This window comes from Varanus komodoensis, unplaced genomic scaffold, assembly GCF_004798865.1.
Source record: "Varanus komodoensis strain SLA01 unplaced genomic scaffold, ASM479886v1 scaffold1, whole genome shotgun sequence".
Classification (NCBI taxonomy): Eukaryota; Metazoa; Chordata; class Lepidosauria; order Squamata; family Varanidae; genus Varanus; species Varanus komodoensis.
Genome location: NW_025335268.1, coordinates 8506537 through 8533043, shown reverse-complemented (window position 1 = coordinate 8533043; position 26507 = coordinate 8506537). Strand labels below are relative to the sequence as shown.

The window sequence follows — 26507 nt, the reverse complement described above, 5'->3', positions numbered from 1 at the left end:
CACAAAGCAGGGTATGTCAAAGGGTAAAAGGAGAAGACCAAATATATTATAGTTTAAAGATGCAATGAAATGCATGCTGAGAGAGAAAATCATTGAAAGTTAGACATGGCAAACTTGGAGTTCATTGGTTTCAGTGGGTCTGCTTCAGATATGACTATAGCTGGTTCCGATTCAGAATATAATATGTTAAAAGAGAGGTGATTTTATTTTTCAGTGGCATCACATATAAGTGTACACTCACAAATTGCTGGCCCTTGAAACATTTCCAAAACATGGGCCAATTCATACTTGTGAAGATACAAATATCTTGTTTACAGTTCTCCCTGTAGATTGATAAAAAATATACTGATGGAGCTGTGTATAATGAATGTTCCTTACTAAAACAGCCATCCCATTGATATCAGAACTGACGGAGGCAGCTGTTGGAGATGCGTTTGGCACGGTGTTGGTGCTTGTCTCACTGATGTGGATCTTGGAGGTGGGTATCGCCAGAGCCCTGCTGGCAACCTGCAAAGACACAGCACAATCTCATTCTAAGTCCACCAAGTTCTGAAGCTCCTCATCACACCGTATTTCATGACATTATGAAAGGAGCATCGCCCAGTTAAGCAATTACAGAATACACTGCTTTGGACTAAACTGATCTGTCTTCATTTGTTGTTGCAAGTAAAATCAAAAAATTCCACACAAGAAAGATTCCACACTCCCAAAGAACATCTCATTTTCAAGCAAGCATTGAAAATAATATGTTATTCATCAACCAGATTTTCTCAAAGTAAGGAGGAAAATTCTTTTACTTTCCTCTTTATTAGGATTTTCCTATTATACTGGAGATATTTAAATAATAATGGCCACAGTCCACAGGAACACAGGAGGTTAAGTAACTTGGACATCTCATTCTTTTGCTTCTTTTCTCAGAAATAGTCCAGCCCTCTGCCTATCCGAAAAGTGGCTTCTCACATAACATGGAGGAAAAAGGGTGGTGTGGAAATTTGCTTTGGAAACGAAGGGCTTACTAGGTAGTCAGTATCTCCTGTCATATAAACCTAGTGGAGCATGGATGATACATTTTAAACAGCACCAGACCATTACATATGCACTCATAAGTTACCTGGATCATCTTGGTGTGTAGGCCCTGACCCATCTCGGTCCCACCATGTGTGAGCAACACAGAACCATCTGTGTACACGTGTACCAGTGCACCAGCCTGCCACAGAAATTAGGGGGAGGGGTTGTCAAAAACTATTTATTCACAGTTTGAGGGCATGCTTTACAGTCATAGTACATTTACAAACATTTTCTTCATTCCATATTTGTATATGTGGCTCTAACCATCTGCATGGCCTCAGAAACCCACCTTCGTCCCTGTTAGTTGAGCAACTGAATAGAATGTGACAATATAGGATGCAAATAATCCTTGCATCTCCTTTCTCTTTGCAATCCCACATTCAATAAGAATATATGCAGCTTGTAGACAGGGGCTGCCACCGGGACAGTGACAGCCATCATTGTCATCATTTATTTGTACCCTGCTTTTACTTTTCAAAGGAAGCCTGAAGCAGCTAACATTATACAAAAAGAAGTACAAGAATATCATAAGACAATTAAACAATACGGCTGAGAAAATGGGCTGGATGAGTGCCAATAAACTGAGACTCAATTCAGATAAGACAGAGGTCCTATTGGTGGGCTGTTCGGGTTTTCAGGTAAGTGATTTTGGTCCTGTCCTGGATGGGGTTGCACTCCTTCTAAAGGTCAGGGTCCGCAGCTTGAGAGTGCTCCTCGCCCCGGACCTGTCCCTGGAGGCCCAGGTGATGGTGGTGGCAAGGAGCACTTTCCTTCAGCTTCGGCTGATCCATCAGCTGCATCCTTACCTGGAGGAGAACTGCCTAGCAACAGTGACACACGCACTGGTTAGCTCCCACTCGGATTACTGCAACGCTTTTATTATATGCTTTTCGGTGCCAGGTCAAGACCTTTTTATCTGATCAATATTTTAACATCAAGCAATTTTAATTGTATATGATTTATTTAATTTATTTTAAATATGTCAGTTTTATGCTCAGTTCGTGGAATAGATAATTTGTTTTGTTTGGGATTTGGAATAATTCTGCAAGCCATCCAGAGATGACAGTGATGGACGGCCTATAAATTTCCTAAATAAATAAAAATAATAAAGGTTTTTGGATGTTTAATGAACTTTTCCCCACAGTTGCATTTTCTATTCTGTTCTTTTCCTCCTTCTCTCTTTCCCTTAGTTTTATGATGTGCTGTTTTATATTGATTTTATATCTGCTGTTTTATTATTGTATTATTGTAATTCTAAATAGTTGTGAGCTGTTCATCAGAAAGGATGGAATATAAATGTTTGTTTAATTTAATTTAAATTAAAAAATCAACTAACAATACAAAAGTTACAGTGAACACAAACAAATTTTCAAATCAGTACAAAAGAAAACACTGCACTTCCTTATTTTTCCTCATCTCATGCTAGTTGAGGGGAAAGAGTTTGGTGCATGGGGGCACCATGTGCTCCTCGATGCCTTTCTCAGAGTCCACCAAAGTGTTTTACCCCTACATTATTAAATTTTTTACACATTTTCTTACTGGCAGCTGGGATCACTTCTGGACAAACTGAGGGCCTCTGTCTGCTGCCATCTTCATTTCCCATTAGAGCCTCTAGGCCACAAGTCGAACTCAGATATCCTTAGGAAATAAAGATGGCTGCAACTGTGGGCAGTGCTTTCCTTCGCAACCTGTGCAGCCATCAAGAAAAAAGAAAGAAGGGGGAAAAGGAAAAGGCCCTGAACTGTGTTCCACCTGTACCTCGCACACTGTTGTCTGGGTATGTTATTTGTCCTTTCTGACTAGCCATGCCTCCCATGAAGGCTACTTCAGAGTGGCACCCACAAAAGTTCCGCAAATTGCCAGATAGGCTCACAGGCCCTAACAGTTGGTCTTTCCCTGGTTAGTGTTTAAGCAGAGCCAGTATCACTGAAGCAAAACAAAATTCAGTGAACAGAATTCATAGCATTTACTTAGAAGATGAAGGCAAACTGGAGGGCAGCATCATAACCAAGTGTAAAGTTCCGTGCCTTGAATGTGATCTAGTCCAAGCTTGGAACTAAAATGGGCATCTAGTGGTACTGCTCCAACTATTTCCTTTCCAGGGAATCTTAAAAAGGTGGAGTGAGCATTTTGGCAGAAAGGTGATCTAAGGCGGTAAGCACTGTGATAGTTAATTATAATATGTAAACACTGTGATAATAAATGTGCTTGCTGACCTGATTGAGAAAGGGAACGGTGAAGCTGATGCCAAACTTGGTTGGAATTATGGCCATGCCTCTCTTCTTCCAGCGATTCTGCCTGGGAGAACAGGAAAGTGTTATTCCCTCATTATTTCTCAGCATGCACCCATCTTAAACAAGACTGAAAGCTTTCTTCTGTGTGCCTTCTCCTCCTACAGAGTTTTGCATCAGAACAAACTGAACACAAATAGGAAGGGTGCAAGGAGGACTACAGTAAGCAAATCATCGTTGCGCTCTTCATTTGGTCCCCCACATTTCATTTTGAACTCAGCACGGCAAGGTTATGCGCAAGTGACCTTCTCCATGCACTTCAGTGAGCACCTTTGATAAGCTGCAGAGAACACAATCCAAGCCACTGGATGTGCAGGTCAGTTTAACCTGCTTTGCAGCTCTCAGTATGAAATTAATGCAAACAGGGAAAGCTGAAAAACACAGCTTTATCTCAACACTTGGATTCTAGATGACAAAAATGAGATCTACCAGTATTTTTGAATACACCTCAAATCATTCTTGAAAGTAAAACACCTACTTGTTAAACTCATCAATGAGTTTCCTTCTGGAATGATAGTCTGAATTTCTGAGGCATTCTTCCAAGCATCTGGGCACTGTGAAGCCTTCTAGCTTTTGATCAAAATGAGTCAGATCTCCTTCATTATATAGATTGAGCTTTCGTACCTTCCCAAAGTAAAAGACACAACATCAGCTTGTGTTAACATCATAAAAGCACATGAACTTTTGAATTAAAGAGTGGCTTTAATAGTATATTGTTTACTGGGCACCTTGATCCAAAGTTGGCATCCTAAGTGTACAGATCAATGGCACCAACATTCTGTATAGTGATGAGCTGTTAAATAATAGGGCACAACACCTCTGACAGGTATGATTTTGACATCCAGCACATAAAGAACTCATTTATTTCTAAATAGAAACCACAACTGGACTGGACTGGCTGATGAATGTTCCCTTGCTTAAAATATAATTTTTGCTACCTTCGTGTCCATTGACTGAAAGATGCATGCTTTAGAGAAATGGCAGTTTTGGAGATATATCTCTTTGAATGCATACCTCTTCTGCTGGCAGCCCACACTTCAAGGCAATGTCACTCATCCAGCACTCGGCAATCATCATCCCCTGGGGACCCCCAAACCCACGGAATGCTGTGTTGGAGGACAAGTTAGTCTTACAGACTATGCCTGTGCCTCTGAGGTTTGGGATGTTGTATGTATTGTCCATGTGCAGCACTGCTCTGTCCATGACCTAGTGAGCAACAAAAACAAAACAGGTAGAAAAATCATCTTATTTAATAGAATTTGAGTGGGTTTTTTCTGATTCTATAATCTTAGACAGCACCAATCAGTAATATTTGGCACATTTTTCATTCACATTACAACTGCAGAAATGTAGCCTTGTAGCATTGAGGTGATGTCGTTGATGATGATGATGATGATGATGACGATGATGACAATGATGACGACGATGACAACAACAAAAAACTATTACTACTACTACTACAATGGCAGGATTAATTTCTGGAGAGGTAGGTATCTGAACCAACATTAGTTTCAGTGTTTAAATGAAGCAACTTCATGGTGGAGCAATGTTGTGGAAGAACAGCATGTCCGTCTGTCTGTGAGCATGTGTCTGATGTGCAAACATGGTGAACCTTCTCCCTGCCCATCAGTTTTATGCTCCAGACCACCACAAACTTCCCAGCCACTGTGTTCGCCTTAACAAAAATACATCTAGAACCATTCTAGAAGGTAGTTTTTGGGGGAGATGGTTTAGAGTGGAAAAATAACCCCTTCCATCCCTACTCATCATGCAGATGTATGCAGATGTGCACACCTGCACGTCACTCAGGTGCTCATGATTGCTCTGAAAGGGCTTTATTCCAAGCAAATGTGTCAAAAATGTTTTGTCCATTGCACCTTGTTACTGAACTACTCACTCGCTGTTACATACATGCAGAACAGCTCTAAAGTAATCTTTCCCAACCTGACGCCCTTCAGAAGGACTTAAGAGCATTTAATTTATTTTTTTATTTATTAAAACATTTTTATGCCGCCCCATTCGCCGAATGTTATTGGTGCTACAATCCATGTGGAGGATGCTTAAGCTGGATATTTTAGCATTTTAATGGAAATTGTTAGCTGTGAGTTATTATTACATTGCAGTGATATTCCACCTGTCTTCCTTTTGCAAGGAACTTAAGACAGCTTACAAGGTTCTCCTCCTCTCCACTTAAAGCTCAAAACAACAACCTTGTGAGGTAGATTAGACTGAGAGGCAGTGACTAAAGCCCAGAGTCACCCAGTGGGTTCCATGGCTGAGTGGAGACTAGAACCCAGATCTCCTGAGTCCCAATGAAGCACTCTTAACTACTACACCAAACTGGATATAGTTTCTAGCTCTCTCTAACTGTCTCTAAGAGTTAGAATCTCTTAGGGGAAAACCCTATGCATGCTTATTTCTTTTATTTATTTATTAAAACATTTTTATGCCGCCCCATTCGCCGAAGCCTCGGGGCGGCTTACAACAATAAATTAAAACAACATTTTAAAATATATACATTAAATAAAATACAAATATACGATATAAAACATACAATATAAAACAAGCCTCCCTGGCCAGATAAAATTCAATAATATTAACATTTAAAATACTGCTTAAATAAAAAGGTCTTCGCCTGGCACCGATAAACAAATAACGACGGCGCCAGGCAGACCTCTCTGGGGAGCGCATTCCATAACTTAGGCGCCACCGCTGAGAAAGCCCTCCTCCAAGTAACCACCCTCCTAACTTCTTCCACTGAGGGCTCCCGGAGAAGGGCCTCTCCCGCCGATCTCAGGGGGCGGCTGGGCATATATGGATGCAAGCGCTCCTTCAGGTAACCAGGACCCAAGCCATTTAGGGCTTTATAGGTCATCACCAACACCTTGAATTGGGCCCGGACTTCAATGGGAAGTCAGTGAAGCTGACGGAGAACTGGAGTCATGTGAACATAACGTCCAGTCCCCGTCAGCAGCCTGGCAGCTCTATTTTGAATTGAAGTATCTGGAGCGTCTTCAAGGGTAGCCCCACGTAGACCGCGTTACAGAAGTCAAGACGGGAAGTCACCAACGCATGTGTCACTGTCGCAAGGCAGTCGTTCTCCAGATAGGGGCGCAGCTGATGAATCAGCCGAAGCTGGAGGAAAGCGCTCCTCGCCGCTGCTGTTACCTGAGCTTCCAGTGAAAGCTCCGGGTCGAGGAGCACTCCCAAGCTGCGGGCCTTGTCCCTAAGAGGGAGTGCAACCCCGTTCAGGACAAGGTTCAATTCACCCTCTCCGAAGCCCGATCCGCCAACCAACAGGACCTCCGTCTTGTCTGGATTGAGCTTCAGTTTATTGGCCCTCATCCAGCCCATTACCTCGGCCAGGCACCGGTTCAGCACAGCCACTGCCTCACCTGGATTGGTGGAAAACGAGAGGTAGAGCTGGGTATCATCAGCGTACTGATGGCTCCGCAGCCCACACCTCCTGATGACCTCTCCCAGCGGTTTCATGTATATGTTGAACAGCAAAGGGGACAAAATGGACCCCTGTGGTACTCCATGGCATAGCTGCCATGGCGCAGAGCCATAGTCCCCCAGCACCACTTTCTGGAATCGGCCATTGAGATAGGAGCGGAACCACTGCAAAGCAGTGCCTCCGACCCCCAATCCCGCAAGCCTATCCAGAAGGATACCATGGTCGATGGTATCGAAAGCCTCTGAGAGGTCCAGGAGAACCAACAGGGACGCACTCCCCTGTCCTTCTCCCTGCACAGGTCATCGTACAGGGCGACCAAGGCAGATTCAGTACCGTACCCGGGTCTGAAGCCGGACTGCAGTGGGTCCAGATAATCAGTTTCATCCAAGAGTGCTTGGATTTGTCCCGCCACCACCCGCTCTAACACCTTGCCCAGAAACGGGATGTTGGCCACTGGTCTATAATTAGTGGCCATCTCTGGATCCAGTGACGCCTTCTTCAGGACCGGTTGGACTACTGCCTCCTTTAAAGGGGCAGGCACCCAACCCTCCCTCAGAGAAGCGTTAACCACTTCCAAGATCCAGGTTCCAATCCCGTGCTTGGAATCATTTATTAACCAAGACGGGCAAGGGTCCAAAAGGCAAGTGGTTGGACGTACTCGCCCAAGCACCTTGTCCACGTCATCGGGCCACAGTAACTGAAATTCATCCAATAAATCTGGACCAGACGGCAGCGTTGGTGTCTCCTTTGAAACCTCTGAATCAATAGTGGTGTCCAGCTCGTGACGAATCTGAGCGATTTTCTCCCTGAAATGCCTGGCAAAGTCGTCACAGCGGGCCTTTGAGGGTGGAATCAGGTCTTCCTTCGGACCTGGACGAACCAGGCCTTGCACCACTCGAAAGAGCTCCGCCGGACGGCATTGTGAGGAGGCAATGGAAGCGGAAAAGAATCTCTTTTTCACCGCCCTCACCGCCACAGCATAGGCCCGATAGTGGGCTCTTAAGTGTGTTCGGTCAGATTCATCCCGTGATTTCCTCCACCTACGCTCTAGTCGTCTCCCAACCTGCTTCATCGCCCTCAATTCAGGAGTATACCAAGGGGAAGAGCGGGCTCTGCCCGGTGGGAGAGGACGCTTAGGAGCGATCATGTCTACAGCCCTATTCATCTCCCCATTCCACAGTTCGACCAGAGCCTCAACAGGAGCACCCGTCTTGTCAGCCGGAAACTCCCCCAGGGCCTTCAGGAATCCTTCCGGATCCATCCGGCTCCGGGGGCAGACCCACACAATCGGGTCCACACCCTTACAGAGGGAGAAGTCACTCTCGAGCACAAACCTCACCAGGAAGTGATCTGACCATGACAGGGGAGTCAAGCATAAATTACTCACCCTCAGACCACCCTCTTCCTGCTCCGTCGAGAAAACCAGGTCCAGAGTGTGTCCCCGTTCATGGGTCGGGCCGGTGACATGTTGAGACAGCCCCATGGCCGTCATGGAGGCCATGAAGTCCTGAGCTGCCCCGGTCAGACCAGTCTCGGCATGGAGATTGAAGTCCCCCAGGACCAACATCCTGGGGGTCCTCAACACCAGGTCCGAGATGATCTCCATCAGCTCAGGCAGGGAGACTGTTGGGCAGAAGGGTGCACGGTACACCAACAGAATCCCCAGTCTGTCTCGGTTGCCCAACACCAAGTAGAGACACTCCAGCCCTGGTCTCGAAGGGACCGGAAGTCCCGTGAAATGGATGGAGGCTCGGTAAACCAAAGCGACCCCCCCTCCCCTCCCCTCCGGCCGTGAGCAGTGCTGGACCAAATACCCGGGCGGGCACAATTGGGAGAGGGCAACATCCCCCCCTCCTGCCCAGGTCTCCGTTATGCAAACCAGGTCGGCCCTCTCATCCACAATCAGATCCTGGATGAGGACAGATTTGTTATTGACTGACCTGGCATTAAGCAACAGCACCGTCAGGCCCGAGGGGCGACTGACGAGACTCCCTGGCACCCTCTGGCTGGGAGCAAAACCAGAAGTAGGGACAGAAGCTTAGGAAGAAAAACTTTAGCGACTCCCAGCATGCCCCAGCTAGCCATGGTGGGCACTCATGGAAGAAGCTGCAGCGCTTTTTCTGGCCAAGCATACATACGATTGTATCTTTACAATAGCAGAGGTTCACAAAATTTTTGCCAGCAAAAATGTCTGGTCTTAAATGGCCACCTGGGGGCAGAGAGAGGGACTGAAATGTTCCTGCAAGAAGCCTCATTGTACCCTTTCACTTTTTGCGCTCTGCTTTCCAGCTGCTGCTTTGGAGCCATCCTCGCGCCTGACCCCACCTCATCCACAAGCTGTCCTCCAACTCTTTTCTTCCCAAGTGGCCCTTGGCAATTAGGAATCATGTAAGAAACAAGATAGAAACAAGATACAATAGAAAGAGGAGATGCAAATATCTTCCATGATCAAATAAAGATAAGCAGAATGTTTCTTCAGCTTACTCCATGAGAAAGATCAACTGAGTTCCCTCCATTGCTATAATATGTCACATCAAGACTAGTAATCCTTCCATTCTTCTTGAAGCCAACCTAGGAGCAGAGAAGACGAAAACCATAATTTGGCAGAGTTCGGCTTTTCCAGTTACAGATTTTTTTGATGTTGAGTAAACTCAGCTGCCTAGACCTCAAAATCAGACCTGCTGGAAAGCTATTGATAGTAATGTAGCCCTCTTCTCCTAGGCTGGTCTTCCTCAGTGCTCATTCTGTTTGGGGATGATGGGAGTTGTATTCCAACGTATCCCACATGGTGAGCAAAGCTGACCTAAATGAAGCAAAGTGAGCCCATTCACCCAATATAAACACACCTGGGCACTTTCAGTCCTCTGATGGGATACAAGAAGCTGCATTTTACCAAGTTAACCATTGATCTATTCACCTCCACAGTTTCTAAACTGAGGTGGGCAAATTGCAGACCTTCAGATGATCTGGCTTTCATTTCCCTTCATCTCTCATCATTGGCTCTAATTCACTGGCAAAAGCTTAGAATGTGGAGTGCATGAATTCTGACTAGTACAGTGCAATGGCATGGCAGTTGCTTTCAGCTGCACATCTGAGACACTGCCGCCTGTTGCACTCATTGATGTCAAGGTATAGTTCTAAAGCTGCTTTCTTTTCACCTTATACTGCCCCAGAAAGGGATGTCTTCCACCAGAAATCAGCATATCTTCATCTCGATCCAGCATGCACCGTACTGGGCAACCAACCCTGTAAAGACATGGAGCACAGAATAAGCCTGTAGCATGGACATTGTTGACAATGTTGTCTTGCAATCTGCAAGGGAAGCTCTTTTCCTTCAACTCGTTGACAGCAGGGGAGAACGCCCATCCCGATGGCGCCCAGGCAACATCTCCTCTTTCGGGGGACACCCTCTACATTCTCTGCCCTGGCAAAGGCAATACGGCAGGGCTTTGGGAGTGGTAGGTTACCCAACAATCCCCCTTCCAGTTGGAACTACTCTGCCTGTTCTGATATCTTTCATCTTACTTTCCCTGAATCTAAGCAAATGTCAAATTCAGACAGCTGATAGCTCCCTCTAAATCATTTCTACATTTTAATTAATCTCTACTTTTCCTAATCTTCCTCCAGCTGTCAATACATGAAACATTAATTCCATCTCCTACTTTGTTCTAAGTTCATTCAAATGAGAGGCATAGACTTCAGTAACCTAAAGTCCCTGTTATTTCGTCAATCTTACCAGTGATCTATTTCCAAACTGTTTAATTAAGCAGGCAATGTTATGATGTAACCATGCCAGCTTTAAAATAATAATTATGGGTCTTTTTAAAGTTCTGCTCTTTTCCTAGTCTGAAAAGAACCCTAGTTAACCATCTGTGAGTCTAATTTGGTGCCTGGATACTCCACCATTTTAAGATCCTGGTTGGGATTTCAGAGGTTCTAATACTACCTTTTGATTAACTGGAGCTTCATTGGATAGCTGCATTAGATGCAGATCTGATGTACTGGACTAATAAAACACCCAGCCCTACCAATTTTGAAGACTAAGGGTGCTTTCATATTAGGAATGTATGGATTTTGTTAAATTCATATGGATTTTGGATAAATATGGATTTGGTAAATCCATTCCACCAGAGTTTCATGGATTTTACATGGGGTCCTGAGATCATTGTCTTCTATGGTAATCCTTCTGTGTTTTTCCATCATTTCCTCCATTATTTTCCTATCATAGAAGAGCCATTAAGCAAAGCCAAATGGAATAGCTGCACAATGTCTTTTGATGCCTTAGGAACCATCCATCTGCAACAACCCCATGGATCTTTCCTTAAGAGTTAAGCTATTTAATGTCCATCCCACACAATAGGGGTGGAGCACCTGTGTTCTGTGAGACTCCAACCTCACCAGTCCCAACTCTTATAGTCAACGGAAATATGAGATAAGAGTTGTAGTCCAACATGATCTGGAGAACCAAAGGTTCCCTACTTCTGCTATATGAGTAGGAAAACTATATTTCAATAAACCATGAACTTACATTTCATGTACCTTCCCAGAGACTTCCAATGATAAATATCAGTGAAATTCTTTTGAGAATCCTAGGTTGTCTCTTAGTGAACTATTGCTGCCTACTCTCTCTTCACAATAGGTTTGGAGTCACTAAACTCCTCACCCCCACAATCCATTTTTTTAACTTTCTTTGCTTCCTTCCTTCCTTCCCACCCTCCCTTTGTTTTCCTATGACATCAGTTCCCAAGAAGCAGAAACATGAGTATGAAGTCTGTGTTGAGAAGGAAGAAATATTCTCATTACTCTGTTGAACCAGGACTCTTGTGATTGCAAAATTTTGTCACCTATCAACCAGTGGACAAGTAATCCTTACCTGTAATTGCATGAGATGTGCCATAAGGAGCCATTATTTCTACTAATCTATATACTATAATGAACAGCAAACCAGTTGCATCAACTGAGAAGAGGTTTCAGTATCCTCTCCCAGTTACACAGCCCAGGTTCAAGCACATGCCACTCTTGAGCATCATGGACGAGAGTGGTCCTTCTCTTCCAAAACCATGTAGATAGCCTCACCTGTGATCCATCTAAATGCCCCATCATATGGTTGCCCAGTTCTCACTGTTCTTTCCCTCCAACAAACAGGTGGGAAGATTTCACTAAGAATGTGTCTATGCACTGGGACATTCAAAAGGCACACCCTACAGATGTATGACAATACGTTGTACATGGTGCAAAAACCGGCCACATGGGGAGAGAGACCCTGCCCTACGTGATGCCAAAGACCAGTCCAATTTCTTAAACACAGCAGAGTTCTGGATTTGTAGTAGGAAAAGAAGGGAGGGAATCATCCTGCAAAGTACAGACAGAAGCTCTAGACATGAAGCTAATCCATTTTCCCAGTCCTCTTAGAACAAACATCTTTTGAAAGCAGGTTACCCTTGGGTAGCCAAACAGAAGTTCCATTCATCAGAACTTACTTGACCGCAGCCACTGCTACAGCTGTGGATACAATTGTGTTTCTTGTCTCTTTTCCTCCAAATCCTCCACCCATTCTCTTCACTCGGACGACGATTCTATTGGATGGGACCCCTAAGGCTTTGGCAACAAATTCCTAAACAAAACCAGATATGCGCATCAGCCTAGAAGCAGCATAGCAGAACAAAACATAAAACCAGTCCTCCTTCTGCACAGGTGTGTGTTTGTGTATGAGAAATACAGTGAAAGGCCAATAAATGAACATTTAAGTGGCATTTATGTGAAGACTTCACAACACCTTTATCAGGGCTACTTGACTCTCATAAGCTACATATTAGCATCAAGAAACTAGAATCCCACGTCTCTTGGTTCTCTGCTTACCAATACAATACAGTATGGTAAGTTAGGTGGACATGCCAGATTGCTAGCACTAAAGCAAGGGTACATTTTTGACCACTCCCTGTGCAGCCCCCGAAGCCAGCAGTCTCCCTCTTCTACATAGCTCAGGAGAGGAACTGGGCTGCCGGTGGGTGAGGCAGGGACACAGTTCCTTGGCTTCTGTGATCACTGATTTTCCACTGCTACGAGTGCTTGATAAACGGCAAGCTCTGTAGCACTGAGGCAGAAGAGGCTTTGGTGAGCAGGGTGGAATGAGCTGGATGGGGGAATATGGGTATCTATGTGTGGCCCCAGTCTAACACAGAACGTAGCCCTCAAAAAGGTTGTGCACCTCTGCACAAAAGAACAAAATGAAGTGCTTTTATTTATCCATAGACAAACAACAGATGCTGTTGCAAAAGAAGGGTTTTTATTTTCATCTAGAATACTCTGTTTCAGCTCAATTGCTAGGATTTTATGCTTTGCTTGGTTGCTGAGTCTGAATGTAAAATGAGTCTTCAGAACTACTGTGCAGGTTTATAAGTGCAAATAGCAAAATTGCATCAGCTGGTTGCATGTGATGGGAGGGAGAGGTGAAAAGAGGTCAAAGCAGACATGAAGTTGGAATTTAACCCTTTCCTCGCCTTCTGCCCTGAGAAAATCTCTGCAGCACTTCTAAGCAGTTCTGAAGCACTAAGGAGCACTTGTCAATGATATTTTTCATGTTTATTTCACACACCCCAAATGGAATGTACCACAAGAGGATGACTCACTTGTGTCTTTGTTAGATTCTGGGTAGATACAAAGAGCTCCATTTCTCCATCTTCTCCTTTTGGCACAGCGATAGTACAATGAGTCTCCAGATAAAAGTGCTCCTGGCCACCAAGGTACATCTCCCCTGCAGGGGGCAAAGTTGGAAAGGAATAAAGGGAGCTCAGAGGGTCATTTTCTGGGATGGCATGAGAGTTTGTCAAAGTCTGGCTCAGATGCAGTCGCAGGGAACCCAGAAGACCGAAGCCCAACCCCTGAATGTCCAAATGCCCAGGAGACAGTGTCTTGCACTCCCTTCAGTCTTTTCGTTCCTCCCATCCCCAACCAAACCATCTCTTCCAGAACACACACTGCCATTTCCCTTTCCTCCTTACTTCTCCTTAACAGAGGAATGGCAGCAAGAGAGGCTTTTTCCTCTCCCTCTCTGGGTATCTCTGGGCATGGGGATTCTGAGAAGTGTAGCTCTCTCAAAGAACTCCTTCTTCCAGACTGCACCATACCCTATCGCAGCATTAACTGCCATGTTGCTAGCACCCAGTCACTCATTTTGGCTCAGGAGATGTTTCTAGATTTTCCCTGATTTGGGGGCAGAGAGAGACTGGCAAACCCCCAAGCCAAACAAAGGAGAATTTCAGAAGGTTCACCCTTTTCTAATTAATTTTCAAGCACAGAATCTGAGCCATATGATGACGACATGAAAGGAGAACTTTGACAAATGCATATTGCCCTATTAAAAATAAACATGAAGCTCACCTTCTACAATATGATCAGCCTCTTGAAATCCTTTCTCGATGTTTCCTTTCACAATTGTCCTATCAGTCTCAAAGAAAGACTGTTTCTCAATAGCCTCCTGTACAAATCAGATGTGGACAGTAGATATTTGTAACGGCTGACTTTGCCTGAGCTATCTAGACATCTGAGAATATCTCTGTGCTGGGCTTGGTATAATATTGCATCAATAAAACACAATCTAGCCTATTTAGTATCTAGGATGGCCAGGTGCTGTAGAGGACCGGGCTCCTCTATACAGCTGTATGAAACAAATTTTTTAGCAAGTGACATTGTGCATAGCACATGACTGGGTGCAGCACAAGCAACATTCCCTGCTTTTCACAGGAACCCTGCCACCAGCAATTTAGTTGCCTTAGCTGTACCTCTTGTTCACCAGAATCAGCCCCGCATGTCTAGAACCCAACACGACCCAACCCAACCGTCACAAGCAATTAGACCACTAAAGCTAAGTAAGTCTGTGTCTGACCAATGCTTGGATTGAAAGCCATCTGGGACCATCTTCCTGGAGATACAGTTTATATGCATCAGGGTTATGGGGAATAATAGCCTCTTTGCATATAGGGCTCTTTTCCAATGAAATACCCACACCAGAACATGAAAAGCTCTCTCAATATAGAGAATGCATAGGCTGAACTCAGATCGGGCAGCATCCAGCACAGCAACTCCACCTCTGCAGGTACTGTTGTGCTCGTAGAAGCAATGTGTACAGATTAATCTCTACCTTGCTTGCTTTCTCTTTCTCTCTCTCTCTCTCTCTCTCCCCCCCCTCCCTCCCCCTCTCCCACACACACACCTATATCAGAAAGCCGAGCAGCTGCCTCCAAAGACATCGCTTTTAGAAGGACCTAGGCTAAATCTTCAGGAGTTCGGGACTGAGAGGAGCATCACATTGGTGTTACTGTCTTACCTGAATGGTGACAATAGGTGGAAGATCTTCGTATGTGATCTTCACTGCTCTTGCGGCTCTTCGGGAATGTTCTTGTGTGTCTGCCAGCACCCCACCAATTATGTGGCCGACACAGGTGGCCTAAGATTCAAAACACTTCAGTTTATTAACTGACTTCTGAGAAACTTGAGGCGACCATTCTTGTTTATCTGGAACATTTCATTTTTTGATATATTTTTTGAAATCCAATGTCAATTAAATTGGACACAGTTTTGAATGTTGGATAAACTGTTGTACAACAGTTTGTTGTTCTTATGGGCAGTCAAGCAATCTCCAACTTAGGATGACCCTATTATTTTATTGTTGTTATTTAAGTTGGACAGGATCCTTTATTATTGTTATTTATTTCATTTCTATACTGCCTGTAGCAGAAGTTCTCTAGGCAGTTTACAACGAAGTATAATAACAATAACATACAGTAGATAGTTATTTGTTTTTTGGCACCAGGCTAAGACCTTTTTATTTAAAACTCATTTTAATTGTTAATTTATTTGTATTTATAGGATTTTAAATTTTTTAAGCCGAGATGCTCTGGGTTTTAATATTTTTACTGTTTAATTGTTATAGTTATGTATTTTGCTTTTGTTGTGAGCTGCCCCAAGGCTTTGTTGCAATGGGGGCAGCATAAAAATGTTTTAAATAAATAAATAAAGACATTAACAATGATTCAGAATGAATGAATGAATGCCCTTTCTAATATCCTGTCCTTCACAGCCCTGCTCAGCTCTTGTAAACTCAAGGCTGTGACTTCCTTTATACAGTTTATTTGTACACCAGCAGGACCGTGTGTGTGTGTGTGTGTGTGTGTGTGTGTGTGTGTGTGTGTGTGTTACCAGAGTATGTGACTGCTCATTGCTATCACTTAAGGCTGCAGTTTTCCTTAGAAGTAAGTTACACTGAGTTCACTGGCTAAGCATGTATAAGACTGCAATCCCAAGGTATGTCTGCACCTGCTCAGTTTTGTATGGTTCATCCATTCAAACAGTGCAAGTTTGTGCTCTGCACCATTTTGTCACTAAATTTCCCTCATTTTCTGTTTTCTAGTTCCTGTCATAGCTATGTGGGAGTTAACACTTCATTAGAAAATCACCAAAATCCTCACAATTAATGTGCATAATATTTGTCATTGCAGCCAGTGCCCCACACCTCTTCCTTTATTATGAAGGATTCTCCTTTTAAAAAAAGCACAAATCTACTACAATTACTCAACCAATTCATTCTGTTAATTTTTGGGTGGCAGGCATGAGTGAAAAAGTACTGAAAGCTTCCATTTTAGGGTGAAAAGTTGGCAAATATTTGGCAAATTAACTTCACTCTGAATATACAATAAAGTAATGTTAACTTCTTAGGGATAAACTTCACTCTAAATATACAATTAACTCCTTAGGGATAACATTTTATGAATGAAGTGAATGAAGCAAAGTTGCATACGGTGTCCTTTGCAAAGACAGTTTCATCATTGGCAATCCCCGTGACGTTGCTCCCTGGAACATCCTCGGCAGAGACAAAACACACAAAGCCAGGTACCTTCTGGGCCTCAGTGGCATCAATAGAACTGAGGAGCAAGAGGAGCACAAAGACGGATTACTTCATGCTATCTAACCACATCTTTATTTATGTATTTGATTTTTATCCTGCCCCACTAGCCATACGGCTCACCGGGCAGGGAGCCTTTTGCAGGCTGAAACTGAAGAAAGGACTTCCTCAACAAAGTTCTAAGTCCTCAGTGTACATATGCGAAGCTGTTGTGCAGCAGGTGGGTGCTTCTACCCCTGCAGATTTTGAGCTACCCTCTGAGATGTGTGCGAGGCACAAATATTCCCTGAATTCTCATTCTAGTCAAAAGCAGATGGAACGTGGTTTTTGGAGAGCAGCAGGCAGAGACACCCTGTTCTTCCCCAGGGCCCTTTGCAACATAAAAACCACCATTAGTCTAGCCTAAGTCCCATTCAATTCAATGGGCCTATTCTAAACAGGACTAGTATTGGATGTAACCCTAAGACCCACAATTTGGTAACTGTTTGAAAAAGCAAAGATTTCCCTTACTGAAGCAGTACTTACACAATCACTTGTGTAATCACAGTTACACTTACACAATCTTAGCATGGGCTTTGGTGCTGGTGACCAGCGTTAAGTACAGCTCATTCTCATAGTGAGGAATGTCATCACAGTAGACGGCCTCCCCGCTCGCCTGTTTGCCAGCTGAGAGGTGCACCAGAGGTCGTCCGACAGTGTCTTCAACAGACTGCCCAGGAGGCACTTCCTGTAACAGAACCAGAGGATGGTAGTCCATTCCTGGGCTGTCGCTCCAAGATGAACAAGCCCAGCGTGGATACATTATGCCACTGAAATACTGCATAAGCTCCAGTAGCAACAGCAGGGAGGTGTAGAGAAATAATATTCAGCATATACAAACCCATGGACAGCTCCTTCTATCTAGAGCTGAAAGGAGGAAGCACTTACACACCCAAATCCACAAATCATTAACTGAGAAAAGGGAGGAAATACTAAATATCGGACTTGTTCAGTGTAAGGCTCAGGGAAGAGCAAAGGCCAAGCAGGTTTGTAAAATGAAGCAAAAGGACAGCACAAGGTATAACAGCTGTTGGAAGGTTGAGCACATGATTCTGTGTACTTACTTGGAACAGCTGTACGTTATTGATGGGATCTTTGCGAAATAACTCAGTGGCACTGGCGTAGCTCGAGGGGACCATGTCACCTAGATTGTTCTGCAAAAACATTTTGGGGCACAACTTTAATTTGATTTCTCCTAGAGGAAGTGACATCTTTTCATCTTATAACCTGGGCAAGAGCATTACTATTTTTTAAAAAAATTGAGAAGCCCCTTCCAATAGCTAGCACTACCTGTATTACTTACTGTAAAGAACCCTTTGTGGATACTTTAAATAAACATTTACTTGGGACTAAGTATCATTAAACCCACTGGGATATATTTTAAGCAGACATGTGTAGTATCACCCAAAAATGCTATTTAGTCCATCCCATACTCTTTGGGGTCCTTTCCAGATGTGCCACATCCATCCTTCCACTCCCGTAAGGCTTCCATGACAAGCACACACCCAACAGTGATAGGTTGAACGGTACTTTGCTTTCATATCCCAGGAAGCCTCTTCATTGGAGGTTCTCAAGCACTGTTTAATTCTGCTTTGGACAATTTAAGGTATTATGAGTCCATCCTATTAAGAGCTTCTCTACATGAGTTGTTTCTCACAAGCTCTCCATTGCCCACCCACAGTTGTTTACAGGTTCTTTAGACAATGGCCAATGTTTTTAAGACCACCATTGCAGGGAAATGCAGCATCATTTTTGAAAGCAAAACGAAATGCATTGCTTCACTTGTGTAATTGCATTATTCTGCTATACCACAGCACCACTAGTGGTTATGTAGCAGAAAAGCAGGAAAGGAAAAGCTTTGTAGAGCTCAGTCCTCTGTAGCAAAACCAAAATCAGATGCAGCGGATTAACAGCCTTGTGTAGAAAAGCGCTAAATACATATTGCAAAATTCTAGTGGTAGAAGTTCTCCAGGATGTCTGCTGAGATAGCAGGAATATCAAAGAAATGTTTCTCGACCCTTCCTAACATAAAAAGAGAAATTCTAAAGTACACAGAACCTAAGCAGTTGCCAGAATGCCCACCAAAAGACCAGTTCCCCACAATGCCCCAGTTGTTTGAGAACTCCCAGAATTCAACAGAAGCAGCATCTGTCTCATGTGCTGTGAATTCTTGTTCAACCCTCATTCCAGGAAGACGATGGAAGCACTCACATTCTCACTGAGTTCTGAGTGTAATTTCTGAAGCACGGTGAGATAGAACTTGAAGAAGAAGCTGAGCACAAGAGTCCGCCGGAAGTCCACCATGCCGCCCGGAGCTGAGGGGGACAGGTTCATCTCACCCGCCAGTCTGTGGCAGGCTTCCTGCAGAAGATTTTCTTTCCACTCCCTGCCAAGAAGCACACCACAATTAGCCCCAAACTTTCATTCACTTGCCTTACAGCCCATTTGGTACAAGCCTTTAGGCTTTGCTCATGTTCAAGGCACCTGCATTGCCAACAGCGGCTGTGGTAAGCAGTGTGGCCAACATAGACAGGTGCGCAATTTGGGAGTGCTCCTCCACCCGGAGGCATCCCTGGAACTCCAGATGGGTGCTGTGGTGAGGGGTGCTTTCCTTCAGCTTCAGCTGGTTCATCAACTGTGCCCTTACCTGGATGAGCAGAGCCTAGCAATGGTGACCCACACTCTGGTAACCTCCCAGCTGGACTATTGCATCTTGCTGTATGTGGGGCTGCCCTTGAAGATGGTCCCGATACTTCAGTTGGTCCAGAACAGAGCAGCCAGGATATTAACAGGGACTGGCAGATATGCACACATAACACCGGTCCTTTACCACCTACACTGAAGTCCGGGCCAAATTTAAGGTGTTGGTGATAACCTATAAAGCCCTAAATGGTTTAGGACCTGGTTACCTGAAGGAGTGTGTCCTCCTCTATGTACCTGCCCGCACCTTAAGATCTGGGTTGAAGGTCGTTTTTGGGAGCCCTCTTTGAAAGAGATTAGGAGAGTGGCTACCCAGAGAAGGGCCTTCTCAGTGGTGGTGCCCCAGCTGTGGAACATGCTCCCCAAAGAGGTGCATCTGGAGCTGACACTTTATTCTTTTCAGTGCCAGGCCAAACCTTTCTTATTTTCCCATTATATTAAGATCTAATTTTTGTTTTAGTTGGTTATTATTATAGATATGATGGTGGCCTTTGTTGCTGGACCGTTCTGAGACTTCTATGTATAGGACGGGATACAAATGTTTTAAATAAACAGACAGACAGACAATACGTGGACAGAAACTGCCAGCAAGGGGTTCTCCTGTATAATATTCTCTCACTCACCAAACTCTTGTGCAGGAGCCCTGTAAGAACTTCCCCTATTGTGTAATATCATGATTTTGTTCCAATACCTCCCAACAAGCTCCTGACACGTCTTTACAGCCAGTACAGTGGTGGGAGCCATTCCTCCATAGCTCAGCTTGATCTCTTTTACTCGATCCGTCCCCTCTTGAAACAGGACCCTCAACCCGCAGGTCACAATGGCAATGTCATCCTCCCGCCGTGAAGCTTGCTTAAATGCTGAGAAATATTCGCCCTAGGATGAGAAACAGAAACAAATGCTTGCCTCCATTGCTCACCTTGATCACAGGTGGGAGCAACAGAATACAGGCAGACCAAGAGTCCCTTTCTAGGAACAGAGGCGAAAATAAGAGAATTGCTGTTTCACAGGATACTTCCAAGACATGGAAGCAGTGGCAGACATAAGCCAGAATGGCATATATGGAAAAGGGAGGGAGGGAGGGAGGACCAAGCTCTAGGAGTGACAGGATTAAAATATGCACACCACTTTATTTTTACTCTGCACAGCAATCCATATGAATAGTTCCATGTTTAAGAAAGACCCTAAGACACATAGGTGGACATCTGGAAAGGGAACTGGGCTGTTCTGCATTTTGTGGTTCTTAGGGCTTTTGTGTTTCATGTTCACTTTACTGTTCTGTGGCAGCCCCTCAGGTGAGATAGTACGAAAATCCGTGACCTTGAGCACAATTACAAAGTAAGAACACGCACACATGCACAGCAGAGCTTGCTGTGGCCAGATAGGAAGCACAAGGAAACAGGAGGGATTTCACTACCCCACTGTTATACTTAAAAGCACAAGGGTTAGCCCTTCTAAGGCAGCAGCAAGCAACTTGTGGCCCATCCGATGTTTTGGCCTGCAGCATCCCTCAGCACTAGATGGCATAATCAGGGGTGAGGAGAGTCCTAGGCGAAACAGCCTGGAAGCCCACAAGTTGCCCACACCTGTCCCATGCACACCTGTGGCTCGGAAGGAATGGTTGCACATCATTGCAAAGGAGACGAGGGTCCTTCTGAAGATGCTGTAATGCTGGGAATCCTTGTTTGTTAGTTTGTAGATCATAATCAAAAATTCTGTGTGGTCAGCGATGCTGGTCTGAAGGGCATGAAGGATCTACCTTGTTCTGGGCTCTGGGGCAAATTCCTCTGTGATCCCTTTAGATATCTCTTGACGGGACAAGCAAATTTCACCTGAGGGCACTAGGACCGTTTGCTCCAGCAGTTCACTGTGTGTGTGCTTGCCCTGTTTCTTGCAGATGCAGAGGGCAGCTGAGGCCAGGAAAGCTGGTTTTCCGCTTGGACACAGCTCCCCTGCCGTCGCGGTGGTGAAGAGCAGCACAGTGCACACCACAAGTGCCTGCAGAACCAGGATCACGTCTGTGGGCACTTGCAAAGCCCCTGCAATCTCACAGCAGAGCTGGAGCTCTGAAATGGCTTCCCTGGGCCACTCAGCTCTTCTTCGGCAGCCGGGGCTTTTGCGGCAGCTGCAGTGTGGGTCTGCCTCCAGCCTTGCCATGCCTTCAACTGAGGCCCGCTGCTGACTTTGCCCTTGCCTGAGATCTGACCCTTGTCCTGCAAGATACCTGATGTCTCTGGCCCTGCCAGCCTCTGAACTTGGCAGGCTGAGCATCCTCTGCAGAGCAAGGGATGCTTTGCGAATCAGCCAGGTTTGGCCATCTAGCTGAGGTACTTCAGGTGGGAAGCAGGCTGGAGCCCAGCCAGGGCACCCTGCCTCCTGGCAACCCTGGTTTCCTCCTCTGCCCACTCACTGGATCATGCCCTTGTCTAAGGACTTAGTTTATTTTACCTCAGATCTGAAGAATCCTACAGCTCCCCAGGCAGTGCCTTAGGGGTCATATGGTCGCTCTCTGAGGGCGTGTGATTTGGAGTGGAAAAAATGGAGTGTGGGAAAAACCTTTCCTTGCTGAGCTTTAAATAACCCCCACCCTTCAAGTTGCTTTGTCATCAGTGAAGCAAGTGAATCCTTTGCACGCAACGTCTAGCCAACCCCTCCTTCCTTCCCTTTCAGTTGTTTTGCAGCCCTTTTGGGGTGGCTGCATCATCAAAAACCAGGACAGAGGAATACACCGGTTGGCCTGAAATACGCATGTGTGCATTTAGGTTTATAAACTTTGAAATAACTACTGTAATTGAGAAAGCAATGCAGTACCTTAGTGGGGAAGATGGTGAGCAGGTGAAAGGTGTGTGATCAGGAGGCTGGAGTCAAAGCCTCTGGAGGAGAGACTAAAAGAACTGGGCATGCTTAGCCTTGTGAAAAGGAGACTGGGGGAGGTATAATAGCGCTCTTCGAGTACTTGAAAGGTTGTTGCCACATACCATTCCAGGTTGGGATCTCTTCTTGGTCATTCCAGGGTGTAAGGCATAAAATAATGGGCTCAAGTTACAGGGCATTAGATTCTGCCTGAGCATCAGGAAAAGCTCCATGTGAGAAGAGTACAGCGATGGAACCAATTACCTAAGGCGGTCTTGGACTCCCACACTGAAACCAGGCAGCCATCTGTTAAAGATGCTTTAGCGTGGAGTCCTGCATGAAGCAGGAGGTTGGGCCCCAGGAGGTTGGGCCCCATGGCCTTATGGGCCCTTTCTATGGCTTTATATGATAAGTTGCACATAGTTGCAACAGGGCAGAAGGAATTCTTAGACTAAAAGGAACACAAAGAGGATCCCCTCCAACACTAAATGGGAAAATGCAATCTCTGCTCCCCCCATGAGAAAATGTGGTGACATTCTCTCCCTTCCTGTGCAAGAGACGATGAAAGCAATACTCCTTTCACAGGGAGGGAAGAATTTTATGGTAGCAGAGGGCAGGGCCTGGCACAGCACTGATTAGGATAGCCAAGAGATTAAAACGGCATTCACGATAAAGGCATTAAACTGTGTTTGGAAGACAATGTGCATCCCAGTCTCCTCACCTTCCTGCTGAATGGAATCTCAATTGAGACCAGTATTTCTTGAGGCTTTAGTATAGTCTTTCTATAGCTAGTAAAGAACGTTTCGTCCATCTTTATAGTCCTGCTGCCCTCTGTAAGGAAAGAAGAAGGTGGGTGGAATGTGCAAGCAGACCATTTCCCGTGCCGTACCATCTATCAGTCATTCCTTGCAGCCTAGCTGATGTTTTGCCTCCACAAGGAAAACCATGGAGCAGCACTGAGAGAGCGATGCCTTCTCCTAGCAGGTACAGCTCGGGCAAAACTGGAATCACAATGATTTCTTCCCATGATATGTCTCATGTGCCTGCATCTTGCGCTATGTCACATAATGACTGAGATCAGCATCTCTTTTCAGGATTAGGATCCCCTGAAGACACTTCTGAAAGGGTCAAGAGGTGTGGGACGCCAACAGTTCTACAGATAGGGTGCCCTTACAGACTAGGTTCATTTCAAGGCAAGGCAAACCCATGGAATGGGAAAAATATTGGTGTGTCACCCATCAAACACTATTGATTGACTGACTGACTGATTGATTATTAGATTTATATCCCCCTTTTTTGTTTTAAAGAACTCAGAGTAACTTATATCATTCTCCTCCTGATGCTCTCAGTCTTCTCAACCTTGTGAGGTAGGTTGGACTGAGAATCTATGACTGGTCCCAAGTCACCCAGTTGGCTCCCTGACTAGAACCCAGGTCATCTGAGTCCCAGGTGCTCTTAACTACTACAGTACACTGTTAAACGTCATATGGTAATAATTCTTCAGCAAGGATAACAACTGAAAACAGTTTGCCAACTACTTCTGATCCTCCTCTGCATGTCTGGGTTCCTTGACAGATGTTGATACAGAAACTCTTCCCTAGAGATAAAATGTTTGATAGCTGTCGTGACAGACCAGGGCATATCAGCTCCCCAAATGGTCAAATACTATCAGAGCTTATCTCTCATCAAATACTGCAAGATCTCAACTGATACCAAATACACTGATCAGTATCTAGCGCTGCTTGTGCACCTCATCCTGTTGGGCCAGTAATGCGGCCTACCAGCAACACAACAGGGGCCCAGTGCTTCCTAGGGAAACCCCAGAAACAACCTGAAGCCTCATTGCTGGAATGGGACGGATCAGCGGTGCTCTCTAGCAATAGGCAGAAGCCTCGCAGGTGGGAGCTTCTGCCTCTCCTGTGCTGCCACAGACCTGTATAGCTGACCTACCTGGTTGCAAGCAGAGACACTGACTAAGAAAATGAAGGATCCTGGCCTCTCACCACCAGAATATCCCCCGTTTAACCTCTTTGAGCTCTTCCAAGGACACTGTTGCAGCCTCATAAGAACCGCTGCTGTAGCACTTTCCACAGAGGCTGCAAAGGGGGTAGGGTGGGAATGGTCTGATGTTGGATTCGTCCTCCCAAGGTCATCAAAATGTCTACAGGGGATGGGATCTGACCTCCCCTATAGTCCTGAGTCACTCGAACTGTTACAAAGCTATCCAATTATTCTCCACTGAGGCAGATGGGATTAACAAGCCTTGAAACTCTGCCTGACTTAGCCCAGAGAGAATATGAGCCTGAACAGCAGTTCTCATCAGACACTTTTTAACCTCTCCTAACAAACTAGGAGTTGGATGATAGTTGACCCCAGCAGCCATCCTCAGTTAAAATGCAGGGAGGCTCACCATTTGACTCCAAAGTCAGCTTGCTGCCACTTGCCATGAACACTGGATTTAGGTCAGATATCGGACTTGCAGTCATTATATTTCCCCCAACAGCCTGAAATGAAATACAGAAAATGCATGGCTTCGGTGTCAGCCCAAAAGACATCACTGAAATGCTTTTTAGTTTTACAGGCAACATTAGTACCATTACTAGGTTTGGGAAAATAGGCAGAGCCAGAAGATTCCGATTTTTGCAAAACTTATGATACTATTAAGGCAGGATGCAAAGTCCTGAGCTGCAGCACAAGTAGATCACACAGGCTCTGCATCCATTCATGAGCCCAACTCTGGCTAGCCATGATTCTTAAGATGAGCAACTGGCAGATTTAATGTATGAAATGAATTTATTATCACATTGTATTTTGGGGTGTTTCAGTTATGTGAACCACCAGTTGGGCACAATAGAAATGCAATTAGTTAGTACATAGATAATTAAGAGTATAACTCCACACATATTTGGTAGGCATAGTCCTACAACTCCCTGTATGGCATGTAGTGAGTTTTAGGATTTTTTTTCTCTTACAGTAACCTTCCATATACTGGTGCCTTTGATGTTTTGAACTACGACTTTTATTTACTTATTTAAAGTTTTTATATGCCATCCAATACCAGAGTCCCTGGACGGCTTACAAAAAACAACAATAACAACAACATACCAACAAACAACACACTGCATCCAATCATTAATGATAAAAACAAAGAAAAAACCAATTAAATGTTAAAATGTTGGGAAAATAAAAAAGGTTTTCCACCAGCCCCAGCTAGCAGGGATTATAGGAGCTGTAGTCTGAAACATGTGAATGTCTGTAGGCTGGGGAAGGATGCCTTCAATTCACTCACCCCACTGCCAGTGCCCGTGCTGTGGGCATCCCTTCAGGAAAGTCTATGGGCATGGAGAAGTACGTGTGCTGGCCAGCCTTCTCCAACCCAATACCCTCAAATGTTTTGTTCTTCAGCTCCCATCCGCCCCAAATGGTATGGTCAATGGTCAGGAATGTCGCAAGCTGTCGTCCAAAATGTCTGGAGGGCACCAGTTTGAGGAAGGCTGAGATAGGCTTTTTCCTCGGGGGTGCCATGCATGGACATCAGGGTTTCCAATGTGCAGGGCCCCTTGATCATGCTAGCACCATTTCATGCAAGTAACACATGAAGGAGGCCAGTGTCAGACAGGAAGTACAACCACAAAGCACATCACACTTTCCTCTCTCTTCCCTAGCAAAAACCTACAGCAACATTTCGGATCTGAGGTCCTGCAAACCATCTCAGTTGTTCTAGGACAGCCTGGAACACCTCCGACTTATAACGAGGAAGCTCAGCTACAGCTTTCTGCAGAACCTCTTCCATGCGTCTCAGCGTGCAGGAGGCACCAAAGCTTATTCCTGGAAAATCAGACACAAGAGAGATTTGGCCATTGTTCTAATACACATTCCCAGGATTCAAGAGGACCAAATACTGGCAGTCAGTGAAAGTCTCAAGATCTTTATTCTGGTCTTCCAGGAGAACCAGGACAGATTTCATTTCCCTTGGCCCTTGGAGGATGCATGCACCAGCCACTCTTGGGTGTCCTGGTCCCTGAATCTCTCCCACTTCTGCGGAAGCTGCCATCACATGGGTCACACAATGAGGATGATCCACACACGTCCTGAGCAAAATAATTTTGCAGAAGCCCCATTTTCCCGTAGAATTGGGCTCCTGCCAAACAGCTGCAGCTCTGCAGGGAAGCAATAGGCATGGGGATGGCTCCCCCTG

At 45.0% G+C, this 26507-nt stretch overlaps 1 protein-coding gene across 1 annotated transcript in view; it reads right to left on the bottom strand.

Moving 5' to 3' along the window:
• The window catches only part of XDH (xanthine dehydrogenase), a 66827-nt gene that overhangs the window by 13239 nt on the left and 27081 nt on the right, over positions 1–26507 (bottom strand). The window contains exons 12-30 of the mRNA XM_044437029.1: positions 25986–26137; positions 24720–24813; positions 23031–23140; positions 20148–20332; positions 18968–19142; positions 17821–17910; positions 17275–17444; positions 16613–16736; positions 15143–15262; positions 14197–14293; positions 13446–13570; positions 12297–12430; positions 9975–10062; positions 9301–9387; positions 4374–4565; positions 3838–3983; positions 3285–3366; positions 1112–1207; positions 379–507 (exon numbers count right to left, since the gene is read on the bottom strand). Coding sequence (XP_044292964.1) covers positions 379–507; positions 1112–1207; positions 3285–3366; positions 3838–3983; positions 4374–4565; positions 9301–9387; positions 9975–10062; positions 12297–12430; positions 13446–13570; positions 14197–14293; positions 15143–15262; positions 16613–16736; positions 17275–17444; positions 17821–17910; positions 18968–19142; positions 20148–20332; positions 23031–23140; positions 24720–24813; positions 25986–26137 — 2396 coding nt within the window. The remainder of the gene's footprint in view (positions 1–378; positions 508–1111; positions 1208–3284; positions 3367–3837; positions 3984–4373; positions 4566–9300; positions 9388–9974; positions 10063–12296; positions 12431–13445; positions 13571–14196; positions 14294–15142; positions 15263–16612; positions 16737–17274; positions 17445–17820; positions 17911–18967; positions 19143–20147; positions 20333–23030; positions 23141–24719; positions 24814–25985; positions 26138–26507) is intronic.